Below are 24,438 nucleotides of genomic sequence, written 5' to 3' on the forward strand. Positions count from 1 at the left end.
ATCAAAATAAATAAATTCCTAAGTAGGTGAATATATAAATTTCTAATTAATAGTTAAATTTTTTAAAAATTTAATTAAGTCAGTTGAAAACTAAATTAGTCATATTTTAACTGTCGATTTATTAGATTTTTATTAAAAAAAATTGATCAGAATTGTCTATTAGAAAATTTTAATTTATTAATTTTTATTAATTCGATTTTAATTTGATATTCCAAGGTGAGCACTTGATTAAAAAACATTAAAAAATAATTTTAATAAAAGATGCTTCTATAATGAAAAAAAGATCATTTAAAAAAAATTGATAAATTCAAATAATTACTGTGATAATATATCATAGTCGCAAGAAATTTTTTCATCGGACTATCAGGATAAATCGATAAGTACACATATAATTTAGAAATCTAATATCTTTTACTTGCGTATCTAATTTTTTTAAAAAAATTCTTAAGTAACAATCTGAAAAAATTCTTGCAAATATATATTTTAAGGTCGTCACTCTTAAGTAGATTATAAGCGTGAATGCATAATTTTCTTATTGCAATTATTATTATTATTTTTTAAAAATTTGATATAAATAAATACATTTCGAAGTTTTTTTTTTTAAATTTCCTAGCCCTTTTTCATATTGTTCCAATAATTTAGTTATTTCATTAAATTATTTATGGGCTCCTAATTTTGCTTCCCCTTTCCAATCGAGTCGCCATCGCTCCGGGCGAGAGGAAGGGGGCGGGTGGTGCGCGCGCGCTCTCCCTCGATCGCCGGCTTCTCTTCGCTTTCTCGGCTAATATGCTGGAGACCGACCCTGAGAACGCCAAGCGGTTCGCACCTCCTCCTTCCAGGTCAGTTGCTTCGCGTTCCTTCGGTTGTTGATGCGATCGATCGATCCGGGGACGCCTGACTGCTGTTCGTTCAATTTCCTATCGTTTTAGCCACTGGGAGTTCCCCTGATGCCTGCTTGATTATTGTTTTTTGCTCCTTGGTGTTGCAGGAATCGATCCCTCAATCGGCGCAAGTCTGGAGGTATCGTGCCTTTCTAACTCTACACCTTCCTTAGTTGAGATTTGTTGGTTCTTTAGTGTGTTGACCATTTCCGGTGCACTTATGGCCGTTTAAATTTAGCTTTTGTGGGATGTCAATTGATGAGCATATGGGTCTTAGCGTTTTCCTGGTACCACGGGATTTGTGGCTCCTTGATCCTTTAGATATGTTCATGTTTTAGTTTCAATTCTAGCACAAATGCCTTCTAATCTGTAAAGAAGAAAACTTTGCGTATATTAATAAAGCATAAACTTTGCATATATTAATAATAAACATGGGTAGAGGAGACTCTCAAGGATTATAACCTAATTTTCCTTTTACTCTAACATATTATATCTGCTTACTCTTCTTCCATTGGCAAATTTTGTGCCAACAATTGCAATCCTGTAATGCTCCTGGTTTTCTATTGGATCTTTGTTGATCAGTGACTACAAATCAATGCTCATGAATCTGAGAACTATTTATTCTTTATGTTAATACATTTATTTGTTTAATTTTTTTTGCACGACTTCAGAGATTTTTGATAATGCTCCATTCATTAGGAGTTAGATTTGTACCAGATCAATTTGATCAATCATACACACTAAGGGGATTGTTATTTTGGGTAGAAAAGGTCATGAATACTAATAACCATACTAAATATTGATTTTTAAAATATTTTTTCTGTTTCTTATTATGAGTTATTTCTCCCCTGTGCATTGACGGATGGATTCACCTTCTGTTATCAACAATTAAAAATCATAAGATGCTGGAAAATTCAAAATCATGCAAGCTTCTTCATTTTGTCTCTAAATTAAAACCAACCTTTATTTTCCAATATGCCTTCCCTACATGTCCATTTGAATTTTCTTCTTTAATAATTTCATCTAGGAACTCAAAAAAAAAAAGTAGTAGTAAAAGAGTGAAACTCTCTCTCTCTCTCTCTCTCTCTCTCAGAGCAAATGTTTTCCAAGTTTAAATAATGAATATCCTGCATTAAGGCTGATATGCTTAAAGGAAATATTGCCTGATTGAATTAATGGATTACACTTCTCAGCATAATGCATATTAGCAGTATTCCTGCTTTGTATGGATGTCTTAGAATGACGAAAAATAGTATTAGTATGCTAGTGCATTAATTGAATCATATTAATTAACATGCCATTTAGATTTTTAGTCCTTCACTTCATATACAAAATGAGCAGATATGGAAGCAAACATCAGAATATTTGGGTGTTATATCCAATCAATTTCATCTGAAAGAAAATTTTCATCATCTCTCATCTTTTTGTTGTAAATAAATTGCTCACTTTGGAAACATGAACCCCAGATGATTTGGCTATGCAAAAAATTTCATGCATATTACTTAACTGCTTTCCTGTATAGGTAATATTCTATATCTCTGTAGTCTGTATTTATTATATTTTGATGATTAATTGGCTGCTCTTGTCTTGCACAGATAGATATGATAAACCTAATTACTCACAGGCATCTGAAGCTGAAAGGAATCATGCATCTTATCCTAGGAACTTTACTGCAGTAGAGCGCGGAGAGATCCCCATCAGTAATATTGCAAATGAAAACACTCGTTCTAAGTTAATACCTCTAGAAAGGTGTTCATCCAGTGAAGCTGTGCAATTTTTAGCTGAACGTAAGTAGGCATTTGCATGTTTTTCTTACTTATTAGAAATTAGAATTCTTCATAATTCTTTTCAATCAACTTTACTTTATATTAGTGTAATTGTGCCATTGGCTTGACCGCATCTTAGTTAATAGAATATGCCATAACCTTTCTCTGGTTATGCAATTCAATTTTTTATGTGGTTCAAAGGTCTTACTTTATAATATGATTTATCCTGATTGAAGATAGGAAAGGGAGGGGAGGAGGGACACCTGGAGAGAATGGATTAAATGTTGTTTACATAGATGAGGAAGAGGGAAAATATGTTAATGAAAAATATCATTTGCATACCACTTATTCAACCTTCCCTCCATTCCAATGCACTTAGATCCTAAATGCTTGCAGAATTAATTATCCTTGTATATATATATTTGACAAATATACCTCTAAATCACAGAACCACATCTGTGAGATTGTCTTTGAGTCAATCCTGATCCTTCTAAATGGAATTGTCCTCCCTCCTCTTCTCACCTAAGCTGCGACTTTGGAAAGGAGTCTGTAGCTACTCATGGGGGTCTGAGGCGAGGCTCATTGCAGCCAAGATGTGTAGATGGGTCGCTAAGGCAGCAATGGCAGCGTTGACGAACGGTTGAGTTCATGGACATATTGTCAGATGCATCGCAGGCCTAGATGTTGTCCAGCATTATGAAGCTTATAGCAATGGGAGTGATGATGCCTAGGCTGCCTCTAAATGAACTATCATCAATTGAATAAGAGGGTATTTTTATCTTATTGACACTCCATTCCCTCTTTCTTCAGCCCAAAATTGGCCAGAAGCTTCAGGCCAATTTGAAAGTAGATGTCTCAGCATGCATTTCCCTCTCCTATTTTACCGAACTTGGTCCCTTCTATGTCAACACAACCTAAGAGTACACCTTGTAGCTGGTTACTTGATTCACTGGTTTGCTATAATTTATGAAACTGCTATATATCTTTTAACTAGATTCCTTCTTTGGTTATCATAGACCACCTATTGCTAGGATGGAATATAGAGGGAATGACTGCGTGGATCTTATTAAAGCTTTATTAAGGCTAGCAATATGTGCCTATGTCTTTTAGATCACTTTCATTTATGTCAAGTGGAGATGAATCTCTCACATCTTTTACCTCTACATCGCATTACTCATGTATGAACATGACCATATTATTTTAAGCTTTTTCTTTTATTTGTCATCATAGTGCTCCTTAGCTGCTTGTTATATCATATTGACCATTCACACCATTCTCAAATTCTCAATAATACTCATAGCAATCTCAATATTCCCTCTTCAATTTTTCAATAACAAGGTATTGAGCTATCAGAAGTTCTACATGAATCTTATGGAGTTCTATATAAGACCAGTTATATTGCTTTGTAATTGCTTTTTCTGTCTTTTTTTGCCATATGGCCCAGTCTTAATTTTTCAAGAACTGTTGTCCTTGTGTAAATAATTCTTGACTAGCTTCTTCCGATTTTCAATCTGGATCTTTGCAAGACTATTATATTAGAGCCATTATCCTCTGGAAACTACTTGCTATATTCAATCTTCATCACAAGTGCAACTTCTGTATAATTTCTGCTTATTCAACCAAGACTTTAATTCTTCAGAAGCACTGTCTGCTGTTGGTGCATGTTTTTTTGGAGTTCACTCCTGTATTGTGCAGATAACTTTTCTTAGTTTTCTCAGTGACAAAAATACTTCACTCTTATTTTGTGGTTTTTTTATGGGCAAAAATCAAAAGATGTTTCTTTATTTTCAAAATTATCAAATGGGTGCCCCTATTTTAATTATTATCAACGTGACACTCCACTTGTAGTAATATACCCATGTTGGGTTCGTCGGGCCGCGAAAACCGCTTTTTCGCGTCGCGGAAACCCCGAGTCACCCAAAGCCATGGATCTCGTGCAAAGATTCGTAAACAAAATTTTTCGAAAAACCTTTTTCTTGTACGAGTTTGTAAAACCTTTAGATCTACACTAAAGTTAAGATCATTACCCTTGTAGCGAAGCCCTTCGCGTTCCCGCTTGTCCAAGATGTCGCCGGATCTCTAGTTGTCAAAGTAGACAACCTCTATATGTATCCACACGGACACAAGTAGAAGGAGATGACCAAAACACAAGGTGTGCTAGCACCAATGGAGTGTTCGGCCAAGGAATGGGAGAAGGAGAAGAGAGAGCACCCAAGGGAGAAGAAGAGTGAAAAATCAATGAGAGGAAATTCAAAACAACCCCTTAGCCATCAAGTGGCCGGCCACTCTAGGAGGTGTAACCCCCACATTAATTCCAATTAATGTGGAGACCATTAAGAGTTGTAACCCCCATGAGGTGGCACTCTAGGATGATGTGGATCAACACTATTGGTCCACATCTTGCCACCTCACTAAATGACATGGCAACAAGTGTAACCTCCTCATTTAATGTGGGCCGGCCACATTAAATGCTATGGAGGCTTGTAACCTCCATGAGGTGGCACACATTGATGATGTGGAGCAATCCTATTGGTCCACATCTTGCCAACTCACTAGTGATGTGGCAAAAAATCAAGTCAAACATGACTTTTTCTCTTCCTCTCAAATCAAGTCAAACTTGATCAAATCTCTCTCATGGTTGATCTAATCCAACCATATGATTCAAGCCAACTTAATATAATGAATCTAATTCATTAAATTAAGTTGATTTAATGAGTCATAATCTAAATTAGACTCATTGAATACATGAATCAACTTGAGTCCAACTCAATTAGCCCAATTTGGATTACTCTTAATCCAATATGATTCATCAAATGAATCTAATTCTCTTGGTTCAGAACCAAATCTCCATCTAATTGTCCTTAGTGTGTGACCCTATAGGTTCTCATAACGTTGGCAATGTCCTAAACCCATTTAGGAGCATAAGTAATGAGCGGTATCTAGCAACACATCATTACTACCCAAGTTACAAGAATGTCGAGATCCGACATCACCTTGTGACTACCAATTGTGACTCCTCACAATATGTGACATCGTCCTTCTATCCTGACATCTAGATTGATCGATGCGAGGCCGTGTCATCCTCTAATCAATCTAAATCAACTCCAAGTAGACTCACTCGATCAAACGAGCTCAACATCTAATGTCGACTCATTTGGGCACGGACTTCGTGGTCTAACTCTATCAAGAATACCGATGTCGCCTCCCGTCATATGGGAGGATAGATCCCATCTACATCACTCACGTCCTCTACATAATTCGTTATATACCCGAGAATCGCCTTTATAGTCCACCCGATTACGGGTGACGTTTGAAACCAAAGTACATAACTCCTTATGTAGGGATCCACGGTGACTTCAGTCAAAGGACTAATAGTCATACTAATAGCCACGAGAAAGTATATGACACTCATATAACGATCCACGATACTTTCTCACGGCGGGTCATTCAAGATATTCTCTAACGATACCCACGTGTCGACGATATCTCTATATCCACGACTCAGTGAGATCAAGTCATCGAGTCGACCTACATGCTAGTCTTGTATTAACATTGTCCCCGAATGTTAATACTCGACTAGGAATGATTTAGAGTAGTGTTCCTATATCATCTCACTATCGATTCAACCAATCGATTGATATAGGTAAGAACCTTCTACTCTAGGACGTTACTATACTTATTTTATCGGCACTAATACAAATAAGCATAATAACCAAAACCAAATGCCTTAATATATATACATGAATATGATATACATGAGTCCATACAATCATCAAATGATTGGCTCTAGGGCTCTAACTAACAATCTTCCACTAGCACTAGTGCCAATCAATATAGGCTCTAAGGCCTAATGACCTAGTGTGACCATCACGTTTCTCTGTGCCAAAGCCTTGGTCAAGGGATCTGCGATGTTAGCCTCTGTAGGTACTCTGCAAATCTTCATATCTCCTCTATCGATAATCTCTCGAATGAAATGGAAACGTTGTAGAATGCTGTGAACTCGCCACTCATAACACTACCATTCAAGCAAAACACGAACCTCGATTGTGATCTTTAATCATCCTGATCGGTCGGAAGCTAGCATCAGTAACCCTTTACAGCTAGCTTATCATTGCCTCCATATATCAAGAAATATTCTTTAGTCCTTCTTAAGTACTTAAGAATATTCTTGACCGCTATCCAGTGACTTTCACCTAGATCCGACTGGTATCTGCTAGTCATACTCAAAGCATACGAGACATCAGGTCGAGTACATAACATGGCGTACATGATCGATCCTATGGCTGAGGCATAAAGGATCTGATCCATGCGGTCTCCTCTCTAGAAGAGGGACCTCGAGTCTTCGAAGACTCACGCCATGTGACATCGGCAAATCCTTCGAGTTCTCGTACGGCAAACCGTAGAGTACCTCATCAATGTACGATCGACTTGAGCCAAGTAATCTCTTAGATCTATCTCTATAGATCCGTATCCCAAGAATGCGGGATGCCTCACCTAAGTCCTTCATCGAGAAGCAACTCCCTAGCCAGGTCTTGACGGACTGAAGCATAGGGATGTCCTTCCCAATGAGTAGTATGTCATCCACATACAATATGAGGAAGACAACTATGTTTTCTACAACCTTCTTGTAGACAAGGCTCATCTTCGTTCTTGATGAAACTAAACTGCTTGATCGCATCATCGATCGAAGATTCCGACTCACGGCCTCTAGCCATTTCTGAATCTGTCTCATCACAGCTTCATGGTGGTAGGCTCATCCTCTATGAGCACAATGTCATCATGGTCGACAAGAGAAATGAGTATCTCTCAGTCTGACGACGTACCCTATCGGACCTGCAAGAGGTATACTTGAACTGGTTGTTGTTCCTCAACTCTTTGTGGAACAACATCATCCACAACACTTTGGGTTCCAGCTCAACTTCCATCAAGGCATCTATTGTTCGCATCTCGAACTTCTTCAAGATCGAACGCTCTCCCACTAGTCTTTCTAGAAACAAAGTCCCTTTCTAGAAAGATCCCGTCTTTGCCACAACACTGGGAATGTATAAGTAATATCCCTTAGTTTCCTCGGGATATCCGGTAAATAGCACTTGTCGGATTGGGTCCTAATTTATCCGAGACTTGACGTCGACGTAAGCCTCACAACCCCAAATCCTCATGAAGACACCTGGCATCTCCCAGTCCATATCCTATATGGTGTCTTTATCACGGTCTTGGATGGAACTCGGTTGAGAATGAAAGTTGCCGTGTCTAGGCATAACCCCGAGGTATGTCGGAAGATCCGTGTGACTTATCATAGATCGCACTATATCTAATAAGGTACGATTCCTCCTTTCGGACACACCATTCACCTGTGGTGTTCCAGGAGGAGTGAGTTGGGATAGAATCCCACACTCGGCTAAATAGTCACGAAACTCACGGCTTAAGTATTTACCACCTCGATCTGATCAAGTATTTTAATACTCTTGCCGGTTCTCGACTTCATTCTTGAATTCTTGAACTTTCAAAGGATCTGGACTTACGTGTCATCAAGCACACATAACCATATCTACTGAAGTCATCAGTAAATGTGATGAAGTATCTATAACCGCCTCTAGCAGCAACATTGAAAGGGCCACATACATCACTATGTATGAGTCCTAACAAATCAGTTGCTCTCTCGCTGTGCCCACTAAAGGGAGTCTTGGTCATCTTGCCTCGTAGGCATGACTCGCATATCTCATATGATTCAAAATCAAATGAGTCCAGCAAACCATCCTTATGGAGCTGGGATAAACGCTTGTCATTTATATGACCTAAGCGACAGTGCCAGAGATAGGTTTGGTTCAAGTCGTTCGATTTGAACCTCTTGGTACTAATGTTATAGATAGGGATCTCAAGGTCTAGAATGTAGAGTCCGTTTATCAGAGGTGCACTACAATAGAGCATATCTTTTAAATAAACAGAACAACATTTGTCTTTTATTATAAAAGAGTATCCTTTCTTGTCTAAACAAGAAACTGAAACTATGTTCTTAGTTAATGCAGGCACATAACAACAATCGACTAAGTCTAGTACAAGCCCAGAGGGCAGAGATAGAAAGTAAATCCCTACAGCAACAGCAGCAACCCGTGCTCCATTGCCTACTCGTAGGTCCAATGTCCTGCTATTTCTCAGCGCCTGACATCAAGATAAATGTGAGAAGCACATCCAAGATCTAATACCCATGATGTAGAAATAGATAGATTGACTTTATAACATATATACCGGAAGTCTCACTCGCTTCTTCTTAAGATCCTCCAAGTATACCTCAGTTCCTCTTCCGGTTTGACCGCAGCAAGGTAGCATCCTGGCGACCCTCCTTAGCTTGCCTTTGCCTCGGTTTGGGACTTTCCCTTACCTTTGGGCTCGCCTCGTGCTGGACCATCGAATGGGCTTAACCTTCTTAAGGTTAATCTCGTAGTTCATAACATACTAAGTAGCTCGGGCAGTGGCTCGCTGTTATAGTTGAGAACGAATTGACTATAGCTATCCGCAAGGACCTGCAAGATCAAGCTCTTGGCCAGTGGGAACCCAGTCTTTGTAGGTTCTCATGCACTCCAATCATCTTGAGTACATAAGGACCTCACAGGAGCCCTGTCGACATCTTGCGAAAGGCCTTAGAGATCTCAAATCTCTCATGCCTCGCTTGTCCCCGATATAGTTGGCGAAGATGCTCAACCATATCGTAAGCGCCCATCAACTCGTGTTGCTTCAGCTCCGAGTTCATGGTCGCGAGCATTAGAGGACACATCTAATGCGTCATCTCGATGCTTTCAGTAAGCATCCCTGGCCACTGGCGATGGCGGGAGGAGCCTCGAATGGGCTGCTCCAGCGTATAGTTTACGTTCCCGAGTGAGAACTATTCTCAAGTTCCCGTCCAGAAATTCGCTCCGTTGAGCTTGTCCTTCTCGATGTGAGAAGGAATTCGTGTTTGACGTCATGGTTATCTACAACAGAAAATTTGCAGAAATAAATATCATATTCTTTTAAAATCATTTAATTAGGCCTTTAACTAAATGATGCTCCCACTGAATACAATAATTCTTGTGGGACAAGATCCACATCATACTAACCCTTGAGTTAGCTTTGGCTAATACTCCCAAGGCTTAGTATGATCGGTAGGTAACGATTACCAATTACATCTCTATGCAACTCTTGTTTATAGAATCAATATCCGCATTTATATTAAAACTCGAGTTAGCTTTGGCTAATACGCCCGAGAGTTAATATAAACGTGATTTGTCCTACCCTTTCCAACTGTTGGAATAATGCCTATAGTTGACTCGATCCAACCGAGTAACTAGGAATACTCAATCTAATTGAGTTTGTATTCACCCATGCGTTGATAGGCGGGACCAAGATTGTCCCTCCGTACCCTACCAAGATAATATGTATTGCTCTGCTTTGGCAGATTCAACAATACATGTGATCGAGGTAGTGATAGGTATCACGGCACGGTTAGGCATTTAGAGTTGGTTCGATCTAGATCTAATCTAATCGAGAAGGATGCATCTTGTGCACGACTTAGATCTAATCTAATCGCAAGGGTGCATCATGTGCACGACTTAGATCTAATCTAATCGTTAAGGCACTAATTAATTAATTAATTATTAAACATGCATCAGATACATAACAATTAATTAATTAATCTATTTGTGATTTAGTCATGGCCCTACTACGATCTTCTCAAGCCAATGAGAAGATCGAATGGTCAACCTAGGGTCAACAACTTCTCCAAGCTCCTCCCTTTGACCACCTTGTGTTGCTCGTGCCCGCCTCGGAACTCCGTCTCGTGTGGACCCTCCACCGCTCCAATTTATACATTACAATTTGAAACTCGAGTTACATTCGAGTCTAAATCTAATTTACAACCAGAATAAGAGAAAGGCACGACGCGCTGGCCGTGAGAAAAAAAAAATACAGAACACACAATCATATGACGGCACACAGGCCGTATTATGAATTACAACACAAATCCAATCTTATTGGGTATTTTGGGCCATGACTATCACAAATTAATATATAATTCAAAATTATATATTTTTCATAATTTTTCTGTAATTTTAAAATAATTTTTACAATTTTTATGAGTAAAATTTCCCGGCGGTCCCATTTAGCGGTTTCGGGCGCAATCGCGGAACGGATCCCCTTGCGGGGCCCAGGGGTAGCGCCCCTACCCGCGATCTAACCATCGCGAGGGTTCCTATGCGATCCAACAGTGCCTAAACCCGCTGTCCCAAAACGATTTGGGTCGAGACATTGCCGTTTCGGAAAAATCTTCCCGGCGAGTTCGATTTTAGCGATTTCGGGTGCAATCGCGAAGCAAATTCCCTTTCGGGGTTAGGGGCAATGCCCCTACCCACGATCTAACCATCGTGAGTTGCTCCTTTGCGATCTAATGGCACCCGACCCCGCTGTCCCAAACGGATTTGGGGCAAACGGCCGTTTAAAGAAAACTTTCCGAGTGGCAAGCCTACAAGTGCCGAGACACTTGTGCTTCGCTTCACGGAAAATTACTCATAAAAACTCTAAAACTTAATTTTTACAGAAAATCACAGAAGGTATATTTTTCATAAAAATACAAACGAACTCGTACAAGTCTTTGCACGTGGCTCTGATACCACTGTTGGGTTCGTCGGGCCGCGAAAACCGCTTTTTCGCATCGCGGAAACCCCGAGTCACCCAAAGCCATGGATCTCGTGCAAAGATTCGTAAACAAAATTTTTCGAAAAATCTTTTTCTTGTACGAGTTTGTAAAACCTTTAGATCTACACTAAAGTTAAGATCATTACCCTTGTAGCGAAGCCCTTCGCGTTCCCGCTTGTCCAAGATGTCGCCTGATCTCTAGTTGTCAAAATAGACAACCTCTATATGTATCCACACGGACACAAGTAGAAGGAGATGACCAAAACACAAGGTGTGCTAGCACCAATGGAGTGTTCGGCCAAGGAATGGGAGAAGGAGAAGAGAGAGCACCCAAGGGAGAAGAAGAGTGAAAAATCAATGAGAGGAAATTCAAAACAACCCCTTAGCCATCAAGTGGCCGGCCACTCTAGGAGGTGTAACCCCCACATTAATTCCAATTAATGTGGAGACCATTAAGAGTTGTAACCCCCATGAGGTGGCACTCTAGGATGATGTGGATCAACACTATTGGTCCACATCTTTCCACCTCACTAAATGACATGGCAACAAGTGTAACCTCCTCATTTAATGTGGGCCGGCCACATTAAATGCTATTGAGGCTTGTAACCTCCATGAGGTGACACACATTGATGATGTGGAGCAATCCTATTGGTCCACATCTTGCCAACTCACTAGTGATGTGGCAAAAAAAATCAAGTCAAACATGACTTTTTCTCTTCCTCTCAAATCAAGTCAAACTTGATCAAATCTCTCTCATGGTTGATCTAATCCAACCATATGATTCAAGCCAACTTAATATAATGAATCTAATTCATTAAATTAAGTTGATTTAATGAGTCATAATCTAAATTAGACTCATTGAATACATGAATCAACTTGAGTCTAACTCAATTAGCCCAATTTGGATTACTCTTAATCCAATATGATTCATCAAATGAATCTAATCCTCTTGGTTCATCATATGAACCAAATCTCCATCTAATTGTCCTTAGTGTGTGATCCTATAGGTTCTTGTAACGTTGGCAATGCCCTAAACCCATTTAGGAGCATAAGTAATGAGCGGTATCTAGGAACACATCATTACAACCCAAGTTACAAGAATGTCGAGATCCGACATCACCTTGTGATTACCAATTGTGACTCCTCACAAAATATGTGACATTGTCCTTCTATCCTAGACATCTAGATTGATCAATGTGAGACATAGACCGTGTCATCCTCTAATCAATCTAAATCTTGAACTCCAAGTAGACTCACTCGATCAAATGAGCTCAACATCTAATGTTGACTCATTTGGGCATGACCATGCACTTCGTGGTCTAACTCTATCAAGAATACCGATGTCGCTCCCATCATATGGGAGGGATAGATCCCATCTACATCACTCACATCCCTCTACATAATTCGTTATATACCCAGTAATCGCCTTTATAGTCCACCCAGTTACGGGTGACGTTTGACGAAACCAAAGTACATAACTCTTTATGTAGGGATCCATGGTGACTTCAGGTCAAAGGATTAAGTCATACTAATAGCCACATGAGAAAGTATATGACATTCATATAACGATCCATGATACTTTTTCATGGCGGATCATTCAGTATACATTCTCTAATGCATACCCATGTGTCAGCTTGATATCTCTATATCCATGACTTGTGAGATCAAGTCATCGAGCTGACCTACATGCTAGTTTTATTGTATTAACATTGTCCCTGAATGTTAATACTCGACTAGGAATGATTTAGAATAGTGTTCCCTATATCATCTCACTATCGATTCAACCAATCGATTGATATAGGTAAGAACCTTTCTACTTTAGGACGTTACTATACTTATTTTATCTGGCACTAATACAAATAAGCATAATAACCAAAAACCAAATGTCTTAATATATATACATGAATATTATATACATGAGTCCATACAATCATCAAATGATTGGCTCTAGGGCTCTAACTAACAACCCATACACCCCTCTTTTCCTGAAGGTTGAAAGAGTGAATAGTTCTGAAATTATTTACTGTTCTAATTTGAAACAAATGTCATTCAAATTATTTTTGTAACTCTAGATTTATTACAAAAGAGCATTCACACTTTAATTGAACAAGTATATATTGTAATTTACATTTGAATATGCAACTGTTTACTTTTGCTAATTTGGAGGTAAAAATCTTCCTAACTCCATCTGCGCCAACTTGGTTGGAAAGTGAATATTGACATATATTGGCATTCAATCAGACTGCTCACTTTTCAATAAGTTGGGATAAAGAGGTTATAATGAACTACTATAGTTGACCCTTTGACAAAAAGTAAAATCAGGGTGCCTTTTTTACGATTTTACAAATAAAGGCCGCCTTTTTGTTTTTGCTATTTCTTTTAATGGGTCCTCGTCAATTTCTTTCTGCACAAACAAAAGATAGTGATCTTATACACTAATGATGCTAAAGGTAATTTCTATGTGAAGTGCAGTATCAATTTTATAGTTTCGAGGTTGTAGTGCATCTATTGGATGATCCATCCACTGATGTACTTGGTGAGTCACATGCTTATTTGGTTTTTATGACTACTTGAATATAGTTCATGTTTTATGCTACAATGTTTTATGCTCAGTGTTCTATATGCCCGTCAAGGTAACCAGGTAAAAGAAGAGTAGTCCTGCTTCAATTTTTTTTTTTTTTTTTGCTTGGTTTATCTTTAAATTTATGGTTGTTGGCCTAGATTCTTTGTTACTTAACTCATAATCTTGTTCTTGACCTGCCACTATTGCTCATGTGAACTTTCTATTCCAAGTATGATTTCAGAGAACGCTATTATAATTTTTAACTTAACATCATCGTATCAGAATTATGGACTGTTTCCTTCCTGAAATTTGCTTGCTTCTCGTTTCTTCTCAAATTTCATTGCCTGATGGAATCACCCCTGAGACGTACTTTAAATTTTCAACAACTTGATTTCTGTTTGTTACCTTCATTGGAACATTTTGTCCTACAAGTGAACTTTGAACATTTTGTTCATTGATTCTCATACTGATTGAATGGATGTAAACAAAAGGAACAATTATTCTTTTGTTTACATCAACTTATTTTCTATTTTTCTTTATCCATCCACTTTTGTTTCTTTTACAGAAAAGCCAGTTGTGTACTCGGGAGCCAGTGGATCGTCCTGGGTTCACTCCAAGCTTCCCCAACAGGCATGAAATTAAGTTCTTATCCTGCTCCATCTCGTCGATTCATACTATGTTTTTAAATTTCATTACATCGTCTCATTGTATCATATGAGCAGATGGACTTTCTTGGAGAATTACAACGCAAGATCCAAAGAACTAATACTAGTGCGTGATCTGTCACCGGGAATTTTATTTTCAAAGAACCTCATTTGAATTAGTGTCATGAAACTGCGACATAGAATTTGTATGGAATTATGCTCGTATGCATACTAAACCTAATTCAGGTTATTTTCATAGAACTAGATGGAGATGAGCGTTGCAATGCCCTTCGATGTTGTCACACGCTTGGCTTGCCTGCAGTCAATATGGAATGATCCTATTGCGTTTCCGATTTGTTATACTGTTGCTACTCGTTGTAATAGGAGCTTTATTGAAAATTTAAGATGTCCCGGTGTTCTGGTTGTTGATGTGCACTTCTACTGCAGTAGGATGACTTGAAGATAGCTCTTGTTCCTGCTCTGATGGTCTAGCGCACTGTAATATGCCACATTCTTTGCAGTATGGAGTGAAGTTCCATAAACAGAAACAAGCATTGAAGTGAAGTTGGAGATTCATGAGTCGTCGTTTGGACGAATACACAATAATGGTTCTTCATGAAGCAAGTCTGGAGTGGAACTTCAACTAGTACAATTTAGAATGTAGTTTACAAGGATTGAACAATGAAAAGCTAATATAAGGGAGTAGAACAAGTGAAAGGTATAAGGTATGTCATACTTCAAATAAGTGGTTCTTGTAGGACATTGTCCAGTCAGAATCATCAGAGGCTGCAACCACGATCCCCTCCATGCTGATGGATTCTGCCGACGAAATCGGTCCTCGTATAGGACCTTTGGCGCCAGTTTTTTCAGCTTCAAACACAAATTCAACAGATCCAAAACCAGCTGCTGCAATGTGTCCATTTTGATTATTGCCCCCATTACTTTCCATGTGATCAGATATCAAGCTTGCTCTATCTTCTTTGAGGCAGTTGAGATCATCCTCGTCGTCTGAAAGCCATCGATAGCCTGGCATTCTTGTCTGATCAATGTTATCAGATGGCGACAGATGCTGAAACCGGTCTAAATCTACAGAGTTTGATGAAGTTTCGATCGATCCAAACTGGAAACTAAGCCCGCAGCATGTTGTTTGACGATTTGCATTGTGCCTTTGTGGCCTTGGCTGACATAAATTGTTGTTCTTTGTTGAACTTGAATGCAATGAAGGTGCAGAGGTAACATGGTCTTCAACCAAAGAATGTCGAGGCTGGCGATGTTTGCTTTGGGATGTCTTTGCAATTCTCTCTAGGATCGAAGAGAAGGGACTGACACCGTCGCCGGAGGTCGGAGTTCGCAGAATCATGACACCAGATGGTGGTGTTGTTTCCGAGCATGGAGAATTGAGCTCAGGCGATGGCACTTCTTCATCTTCACCAGGTGAAAGTAGCCAATCAATGGAAGCTTCGGCAGGACAATGACCCAAATTTCCATTTTTTGAAGGCGAAGATAGCCAGTTTATGGATGCGGCGGCTGGTGGTGGAGGTGTCACAGAAACCCTAATTGGATCAGCAACTCCGCCATTGAACTCTGGAATCTCCAGCTCTCTTCCTCCGCCCACGGAGAGTATGCCTCTAGGCCTGCATTTCCTCCGGTCGTGCACTCCGACGATCACATGGCCTGCAGCAAAACACGCAGGCGTGACTGAGGAGTTATCCGTGGGGACCTCCGGCGAAATGGAAGCTTGAATAGGAGGAGTGGCGGAGGAAGTCGGTGTGGTCGTCGACATCTGCTTTGAGAAATTGGTGGAACCGATCTTCCTACGCACAGCCTTCGCGGTGATCTTGGAGTTGAAGGCGACGTTTCTCGAATTGGGAGGCGCCGACCGGGGACTTCCCGTCGCCGTCTTCGATCCGTCGGCGAGCGATTCTTTGGAAGAGGAATCACAAAACCTAAAGCGGCCAGCTTTGGATGCTCCGGAGGCGGCGATTGAAGGAGGGAAGGAGCCTCTGCTGCGCTCCTTCAGCGGATCCAGTTTCTTCGCCATTGGATCCTTGGAGCTCCTCTTCCTCCTCCCCGACGTTGGAGCTGCGTTCACGGCTTCTCGCCCCATCTCCGACGATAGATCCGTTGGCAAAAAGAGAAGTGCCTGGGGATACGACTCCTTCGGAATCATCGCCACGCGACGTTGATCGATTATATACCCGAACGAGCGGTACGATTTTGCGCTCTGGCGCATATGATTTATACAGTTATATTACGGCAGATAACTACGAGATCGATTTTCAAACGGACGTAAAATGCTACGTTATTGTCGGACACGTGTCCGTGATTTATTCTCTTTTAGAAATTGTACGATCATCCCGAAATTTCACCTTTTGTCATGTTGATTAAATCGAAGAGAATGACGGACGGCCCAGATTGACTCTAGTGTGGTGCCGTTGGGTTAGCAAAATTTCAGTTGACTCCACGTATTTTCAACATTCAACTAAAAAAATACTAACCGATGGTAAGCATTAAGCAATTAACCCTATGAATATGTATAAATTACATTTGTAACCAAATTAGAGTTTTTGTTCTTGTTAATGATTTATTAATTTGTCATGTTTATTTTAAACCACAATAATTGTTTTGGCATTGCCCGTATGCCAATTTATTTTATTTATCATTCAAAAGATATCTTACTTTCGGAAAAATATATATATATAGAAGTGACACCTCATCATTTTTAATACTAAAATTATACAACAATGGCAGTGAAGAATAATGGTTCTCAGTAGATAATTTTATTCAGGTTTTTTTTTTAGTTCGTCCTAGATTTTATAAAAGAATGTGAATTATAAAGTCAATTTATAATTGATGATTAAATTAATCAGTAGACGAAAGAGATTTTTTCCCAAAGATATAGATTCATCGAAAATTGATTTCTTATCAATTATAATAAATTTATCATCCTCTAATTAATAATGAACATCCCATGAAGATATCAATGAAGGATAATTGTAAAAGTATCAATGAAGACTACACAAGAGATTCTGTTTTTTTTTCCAAATGAGATGCATAGTTAAAGGAAGACACCTTCATATGCAACTCCATTCCGATAATCTAAACTACTCATGGTCACTCTTCTCTAAAAGATATAATGTTACAACTTATTATGTAAGGGCGTCCTGTCAATAAAACTAAGATCAACTTTTACCCTCTGTTTGGAAGGAGGTGAGTAAAGGGGAGGGAAAGGTAAATATGGGTAAAAAAAATTTGTACACTTGTTTGGGAGAGAGTGAGTCATGAAGGGGAAGGGGAGAGAAGGGTAAAGCTTCCTCTTGCATGCTCGGGAATCAGCGAAATTCCTTACACCCCAAATTGGGGTGTAAGGAAGGGTAAGGAAAAATTATCCCAATTTTATCCTTATTTATATTTTCACATGCAGATTTATTAAAAAAAATAAGAGGATATTTTTATAAATTTGTATATTTAACTTTCATTTCCATCCTTTTGAACTTTCCCTCCCTTCCAAACAATGGCAAGATAAATATATTACTTTCCCTCCCTTCCCCTCCCTTCCCCTTCCATCCCCTTCCATTAATGAACCTTACCTCACCTCATCCAAACAGAGGGTTAATGACTACAAAATATCCCACTAGTAGTCTCAACCCTCATTATATGTGTTTATGAACAAGTTTATTGTTCGACTTAGTAAGAACTTGTTTATTGATCATGCTCGAAAGTCAATGAGATGGATGTTGGGGATGTGGCACTCCCGCTGACCTCCTGTGGACTTCACTCCGACCTACAACGCAAGTGGCGTTAATGCCGAGCCAGGGAAGAGGTCCTCGACGATGACCTTCCGACGCTCAAGTCAATCTCCGGCGAAGAAGAAGAAGCAAATAGCAGAGCAATAAGAAGACTGTAGCGCAACAGTAAGATATCGTATAGCTCTGCTGAAGCTTGGACCCCCCTTTATATAGAGCTTCGGTAGCGCGCATACATGCTTTCCCAGGCGAGCAAGCATCTTGAACCTTTCACTGAAAAGACTTGTTAGTAAAGTATCCCTGACACAGTACCATAACAATCCGAGCATATCTCTGAAGTGACAATGGAAGCTTCCGTCGTACGATCTTCTGTCTGACCATGCTGCCTGTCAGTGACACTAGCTCCCAAAAGGATGTTGAAAGATAGTCTGCTGTGTCTGTTGTTTGGTCGAGCGGAATAACCGCTCGCCCAGAATTCCACTATTCCACTGTCCACGCGCTGTCAGCTGTCGGGCCGAGCAGGATAGCTGCTCGGTCGGAAGTCCACTGTCCACATGCTCTATTGTTGGGCCGAGCGGGATAACCGCTTAGCCGAGGTCGAACTTTGTCGATATCATACTTTACTGTTTGGCCAAGCGAGATACCCGCTCGACCGAAGTTGAACTCTTGATGTGACGCCTACTGTCTTGCCGACCGACTGACCGGCCGATATTGTCCACTCGTTGATCATCTTGACTTTGATCCCACTGTGGCAGCGGGGGTGGGGTCCTTCATCATCACCGCATCATTTATATTCATTCAATATACATAAGATTAATTAAACAAACAAGTTTGAACATCTCGTTAATCTAAACAAACAAACTTGAGCACATATGTATTCAACTGGTTAACGTTCGTGAACAATGTTCACGAACCATATTTATTAATAAAATTCTTTTTAATATGTTAAATAAATAAATAAATTTAAATTATCAAGTTCAATTATCAATCAAATAACTAAAAGTTTCAAACAATTAAATAATATTGAATTAAGAGCTCGATAATGTCTAAATGAATCAAGCTCAAACTAAACTTGAACTAAGCTCGAGCCAAGTTTGAATTGAAAGTTCGATAACATCTAAATGAACCAAACTCAAGCTAAGATTCAAACAAGTTCAAACTCATAAAAAATAAATCAAGTCAAGTTTGAATAATCATTTTAAAAACTTGGTTCATTTTAATTAAGCTCGACTAGACTCGGCTATCTTATCAAATAATCTTGAACATCTCAAAATTCAACTCGACTTAACTTATTTACAACCCTAATTATTATCACGGGATGAAACCTTTCATTATTTATTTTCCTTAAGGACACTAAGGGATCATCCTAAAGGAACTATAAGATGATAAGGTTACCTATTACTATCAATTAACATCACAACCTATATCTCGATGAGAGAATTGACCCTCAACTTGTCAAAACTCAACTATCGATCCTAAATATTTAAGCTCAAATTTTATCTTTCCTAATCATCGCAACTATTAAAAATAAGGAGGACCAAAAAGCAAAAGTAAGAAGTAGCCGTTAACTCTTCCGCGGTCCCCAGATCGATCTACTTTCCAACGGTCGAATAGCCTTCCCCTGTTCTTCGACGCCTACAAATAAGGCTCCTCTGTCGCAGCACGAATCCATCAATCTCTGAATTCGATTTTACTCGAAGAAAAGATCTTTTTTGTGCCATCATTTTAGCTCCGATCAATGGGGATGATCTCGATCGCGTCTCCGCCGCCGGCAACCTCCTCCCCCGCCCACTGCCGCGCCCACAAGTCCTTCCTCCTCTCCAACTACGTCCTCCTCGGCGCCGCCTCCAGCTGCGTCTTCCTCACTCTCTCCCTCCGCCTAGTCCCCTCTCCCTGCGGCTTCCTCCTCGTCCTCCTCCACGCCCTCACCATCGCCGCCGCTGTCTTCGGCTGTGCCGCCGCGGCCGGCCCCTCCGCCCGCTAGTACGGCGTCCACATGGCATCCACCGTCCTTGCCGCCATCCTCCAGGGCGCCGTCGCCGTGCTCGCCTTCACCCGCACCGCCAACTTCCTAACAGACGGGCTCAAGTCGTACGTGCGGGCGGAGGACGGCGTGGTGATTCTGAGGATGGTGGGGGCGCTCGGCGTCGTCATCTTCTGCATGGAGTGGGTGGTCATGGCGCTCGCCTTCGTGTTGAGGTACTACGCGGCCGTCGACGGCGGAGGGAGCGCCATGAGGAGCGCCAAGGTGCAGCAGGAAGGGGAGTACGCGGCCACCGGCCATTGGCAGCCTTTCCAGGTTTAGTTCAATTGTGTCTGGCTTTTCAATTAATTAAACTATTGGGAAATGATGTAACATTGATTTATCAATTATTCGATTTTAGGTTGATGTAATATTTGATTTATTTATCAATTATTTGATTGAACTATCAAAATTCAGAAATAGGATTTCATCTTGTTGCAAGTGAGATTGTGATAGAAAAGTGCATGCAATGTGGTTTACTTATTCGCGTCTAAATTTGAAGTTGCGTTCGATCCAATAGACTCTGCCAAACTGATCTTCTCTAAGAATTGTAACAACATTTGATTTGAAATAGAGGCACTATATTTTGAAAATCATCCTTTATTTGAGACATTGATGATTGATATTTGGAAAATCTAAAATTATAGAGACAAATGAGAAGTATTTTGCCTTAGAACATACATTTTTGGAAAAGATGAGAGGACTAGCAACCATGTGCATGTTTGCAAAATTAGATTTCATAAAAAAAAATATGTTTTTGAGCATAAAATTACGCACAAATCAAATGAAAAATCGATAAATTCAATCAAACTTGACTTGGTTAACATCGAAACCCCTAGAGATGATCTCTAATGACAAAAGGTGAAGCCGCCATCTTATCTTATGGGCCAAGCAACTCAGGGGAGAAGGTAAATTACATAGAGAGTTCCTGCTACAATTGCATGTGTAGAAGAAACCATAAGAATTCAAATTTCCTTTTTTACTTGTCTATATATGTTCGTAACATTTATCAACCAGTTACATTGCCAAGCAACCCCTAAAGTCACCTCAAAAGAACTAAAACAAGAATGAAAAACATCAAAACCTAGTTACCTGCCAAATTGCTAGCAACAATTGGAAAGCCTTATTATCATGCCAAAAGTATTTAAAAAAAAAACACAAAATAAAACAGCAGAAACTCCAATGGCACTTAACTCAAATGCAGCGATGAACTTGAGATTCAAGACTAGGAAACATTTTTTTTCCCCCTTAGATTCCCTTCAGAAGCTTCAAGACCTCAGCTTCATTTGGCAGGGCAGGAATGGCTCCCTTCTTGGTGGTGGTGATGGCTCCGCATGCGTTGGCAAACTTGAGTGTTTCCTTCAGCTTCTCCTCATTCTGCACGGATTGTATTAGCAAAGGGCACAAAAAGGAATGGATTCAAGGATCTGTCTGATGGTTAATTCACCTGTAGCACAGATTGGTCATTAACAATCTTGCGGAGTAAGGCACCAACAAATGCATCTCCTGCGCCGGTTGTATCTACTGTTTTGACTGCAAATCCGTTTAAACTCCCTTTGAAGTTCTGCAAAAAAATTTTGGGAACCGAGAAAGTGTTGTTCGAGTTAATCGCAAAGGAGGAAATTTAAAGAGAAGTTGGTGGAATTGATCCAGAATCAAGATGTTGAATGAGGGGAGTGTAAAGATCCAAACTTTGGAGGGATCTTGAAAAAGCCCAAACTGGAAATCACTAGAACAATGAATCTGGAATCGGAATTCCATCAATCTGAGTCCTAAAGAGGTATACGAAAAGCGCGATTCGTAAAGCATGTACCTTGGTGTAGTACTTGCAACCCTTCTCCCCGAGCGTCACGAGCAGAAGCTTGAACTCTGGCCGCCACAGAGTCAGCACGACCTTGTCCTCTACCGAATCCGTGCCGGTTAGGAACTCGAGCTCAACGTCGCTAACCTTGACGATGTCGGCCCGGTCCCAGATGCTCATGATCTGCTCCCGCGCATACTCCGCCGAGGGCCACAGAGGCAGCCGGAGGTTGGGGTCGTAGGAGAGCAGCGCCCCTGCTTTCCTCGCCACCTCCATCGCCTTCAGGTGCGCCGATCTGCACGGCTCTGTGATCAAGCTTATAGATCCGTAGTGGAACACCGCAGCCTGCAAATGACTCGAAAGAGATTTGAGCGAAATGGGCAGAAGAGCTAGGATTTTAGGTCATCTTCTCGAAGCGCACAAAGATCCAAACGCTTACGCTCTTGATGACGTCGAGGTTGAGCTCTCCCTCGGTGAGGAGCATATCGGCGCTAGGGTTGCGGTAGAACATGAACTCACGCTCTCCGTCGTCGCGGAGGGTCACGAACGCGAGCGCCGTGCGGGCGCCGGTGTCGAAGAGGACGCCGGCATCGTCAACGCCGTTGGAACGCAAGATGCCCGCGAGCATGCGGCCGAACTCATCGTCACCGAGCTTCCCGACGAAGGCCGCGAGACCGCCGAGGCGGGCCACGGCGATGGCCACGTTGGCAGGCGCGCCGCCGGGGGCCTTGATGAACCCCGGCGCCTCCGCCAAGGAAACCCCCGAGACGGTGGGCACGAAATCGATGAGCATCTCGCCGAAGCTCACGATGACGTCCTTCCCCTTCGCCATGGCCGCGATCGATCGTTTGCAGCGAACAGAGAGATCCAAGCCGAGAAAGAAGGGAAGAGAAGGGCGAGAGAGACCTTCCATCGAGGAGACGGCAGCCGTAATTTATAGACCAAAACCTATAGAATTGGTCAAATGACTTTTTCCAAAAAGCTCCTCAGCTTTTGGAAACATTAAAATAAAATAATAATCTGGTGAAAAGGGGGTGTTTTCATGATTTAAAAAATTACATAAAGCCATTGTTCTAAAAATGTGAAACTTGCCGGGTGAAACGAAAATTCTCTTTTTAGGGGTATTTCTTATCACCAATGACTTTATTTTATCTTCTCCAAGTTATTTAAAGTAATAAATAAACCACATAAATATATTTTTTTTTATTAAAAAGTAATGGATTACAACTTTAAAATTTTAAAATTAAAATACTTATATTTTATAAATTATAATTGTTTGATTAATTCTCACTAATTAACTAAATTAAAAAATTTGTATCATAATTATTTTGAAAGATAAACTTGGAAATAACAACTTTAATAATTACTAGATCCAAGTTAAGATAAATTCCTGAACTACTATGGATAAAGTTTTATAAATATATATATTTAACATATTTTTTACTTGATGTTGTCAACTTATTTGTAACTTTAATATATATTAACAAATTGATTTTAAATTTCATGGTTAGTAATCTGCATGCTGAATAATCTAATGAGCGATGCATGAAACAACAAGGCATCGAAAAATTGAAAAAGGTGTGGGTTGACCAATAGGTTTATTGCAAACAACCTTTTGTGTGCTTTTGTTTAGTGCATGCGTTTGAATTAAAACAAACTGTTAACAAATATAAAGGTAGTTGAGAGGGGCCACAAGCCATATCCCTACCTTTTGATAGGATCTCCAAAAGGATCTACATGGCCGAGCTCGGTCCGGATCCGGGTCTGGTCAACTTATTTTCATGTTGGGCTAGATCTGATATGGAATGGACTGTCCACCACCGCTAGCGATCTGATTCGAATGCTGCCGCTACATTCAGTACATACATATTTCAGACAAAATAGAGATGACAAATAACTGTATTTCCATTGTTGTAGCATAGGGTTTCCGTGACTACTACAAAGAGGCATGAGCAAAATCTTGAAGATATTTGGTGAATTCATCTAGCAAACAAGGCCCGGCCAGCAAGATTATTTTCCGACTACCGGCATCATGCACAGGGGCAAAGCCTCTTGGTATGTTGGTAGAACTGTAAATGAACCAAACGTTCGTGAACAAATTTTATGTTCGGCTTGATAAAAATTTGTTTATGTTCGTTCAATATACATAAGATTAATTAGACAAACAAACTTGAACTTGTTAAGCTAAACAAACAAGCTTGAACACATATGTGTTCAGCTCGTTAACATTCGTGAACAACGTTCGCGAATAATGTTCGTGAACAACGTTTATGAATAATGTTCATGAATCATATTCATTAATCAAACTCTTTTCAATATGCTAAATAAATAATAAAATAAATAAATA

General features: G+C 40.1%; 3 protein-coding genes and 1 pseudogene across 3 annotated transcripts; 2 read left to right on the forward strand and 2 right to left on the reverse strand.

Moving 5' to 3' along the window:
- Positions 1-671: 671 nt before the first annotated feature.
- On the forward strand, positions 672-14,950 carry LOC122020471. Its single transcript, XM_042578416.1, has 5 exons — positions 672-839; positions 989-1,020; positions 2,477-2,668; positions 14,443-14,507; positions 14,600-14,950. Exons 1-5 carry the CDS (start codon positions 787-789, stop codon positions 14,654-14,656), a joined length of 399 nt encoding a protein of 132 aa, XP_042434350.1. The 5' UTR covers positions 672-786; the 3' UTR covers positions 14,657-14,950.
- A 301-nt stretch (positions 14,951-15,251) lies between these two features.
- On the reverse strand, positions 15,252-16,691 carry LOC122019364. Its single transcript, XM_042576837.1, has one exon. It carries the CDS (start codon positions 16,689-16,691, stop codon positions 15,252-15,254), a length of 1,440 nt encoding a protein of 479 aa, XP_042432771.1.
- A 3,180-nt stretch (positions 16,692-19,871) lies between these two features.
- LOC122020029 lies at positions 19,872-20,702 on the forward strand (annotated as a pseudogene).
- A 546-nt stretch (positions 20,703-21,248) lies between these two features.
- LOC122020028 (fructokinase-1-like) lies at positions 21,249-23,002 on the reverse strand. The gene is made up of 4 exons (XM_042577738.1): positions 22,531-23,002; positions 22,104-22,436; positions 21,738-21,854; positions 21,249-21,667 (listed from the first exon to the last, which is right to left on the reverse strand). The coding sequence occupies exons 1-4, from the start codon at positions 22,921-22,923 to the stop codon at positions 21,539-21,541; spliced, it is 972 nt and encodes a 323-aa protein (XP_042433672.1). The 5' UTR covers positions 22,924-23,002; the 3' UTR covers positions 21,249-21,538.
- Positions 23,003-24,438: the final 1,436 nt, after the last annotated feature.

This window comes from Zingiber officinale, chromosome 9A (assembly GCF_018446385.1).
Source record: "Zingiber officinale cultivar Zhangliang chromosome 9A, Zo_v1.1, whole genome shotgun sequence".
In the NCBI taxonomy this organism is placed as follows: Eukaryota; Viridiplantae; Streptophyta; class Magnoliopsida; order Zingiberales; family Zingiberaceae; genus Zingiber; species Zingiber officinale.

Coding starts and splice junctions, on each gene's coding strand:
- LOC122020471 (XM_042578416.1), top strand. CDS start 787: ATGCTGGAGACCGACCCTGAGAACGCCAAGCGGTTCGCACCTCCTCCT. Junction 840..988: donor TTCGCACCTCCTCCTTCCAG/GTCAGTTGCTTC, acceptor TTGGTGTTGCAG/GAATCGATCCCTCAATCGGC. Junction 1,021..2,476: donor CAATCGGCGCAAGTCTGGAG/GTATCGTGCCTT, acceptor TGTCTTGCACAG/ATAGATATGATAAACCTAAT.
- LOC122019364 (XM_042576837.1), bottom strand. CDS start 16,691: ATGATTCCGAAGGAGTCGTATCCCCAGGCACTTCTCTTTTTGCCAACG.
- LOC122020028 (XM_042577738.1), bottom strand. CDS start 22,923: ATGGCGAAGGGGAAGGACGTCATCGTGAGCTTCGGCGAGATGCTCATC. Junction 21,855..22,103: donor GTTGCAAGTACTACACCAAG/GTACATGCTTTA, acceptor ATTTTTTTGCAG/AACTTCAAAGGGAGTTTAAA. Junction 21,668..21,737: donor ATGACCAATCTGTGCTACAG/GTGAATTAACCA, acceptor CAATCCGTGCAG/AATGAGGAGAAGCTGAAGGA.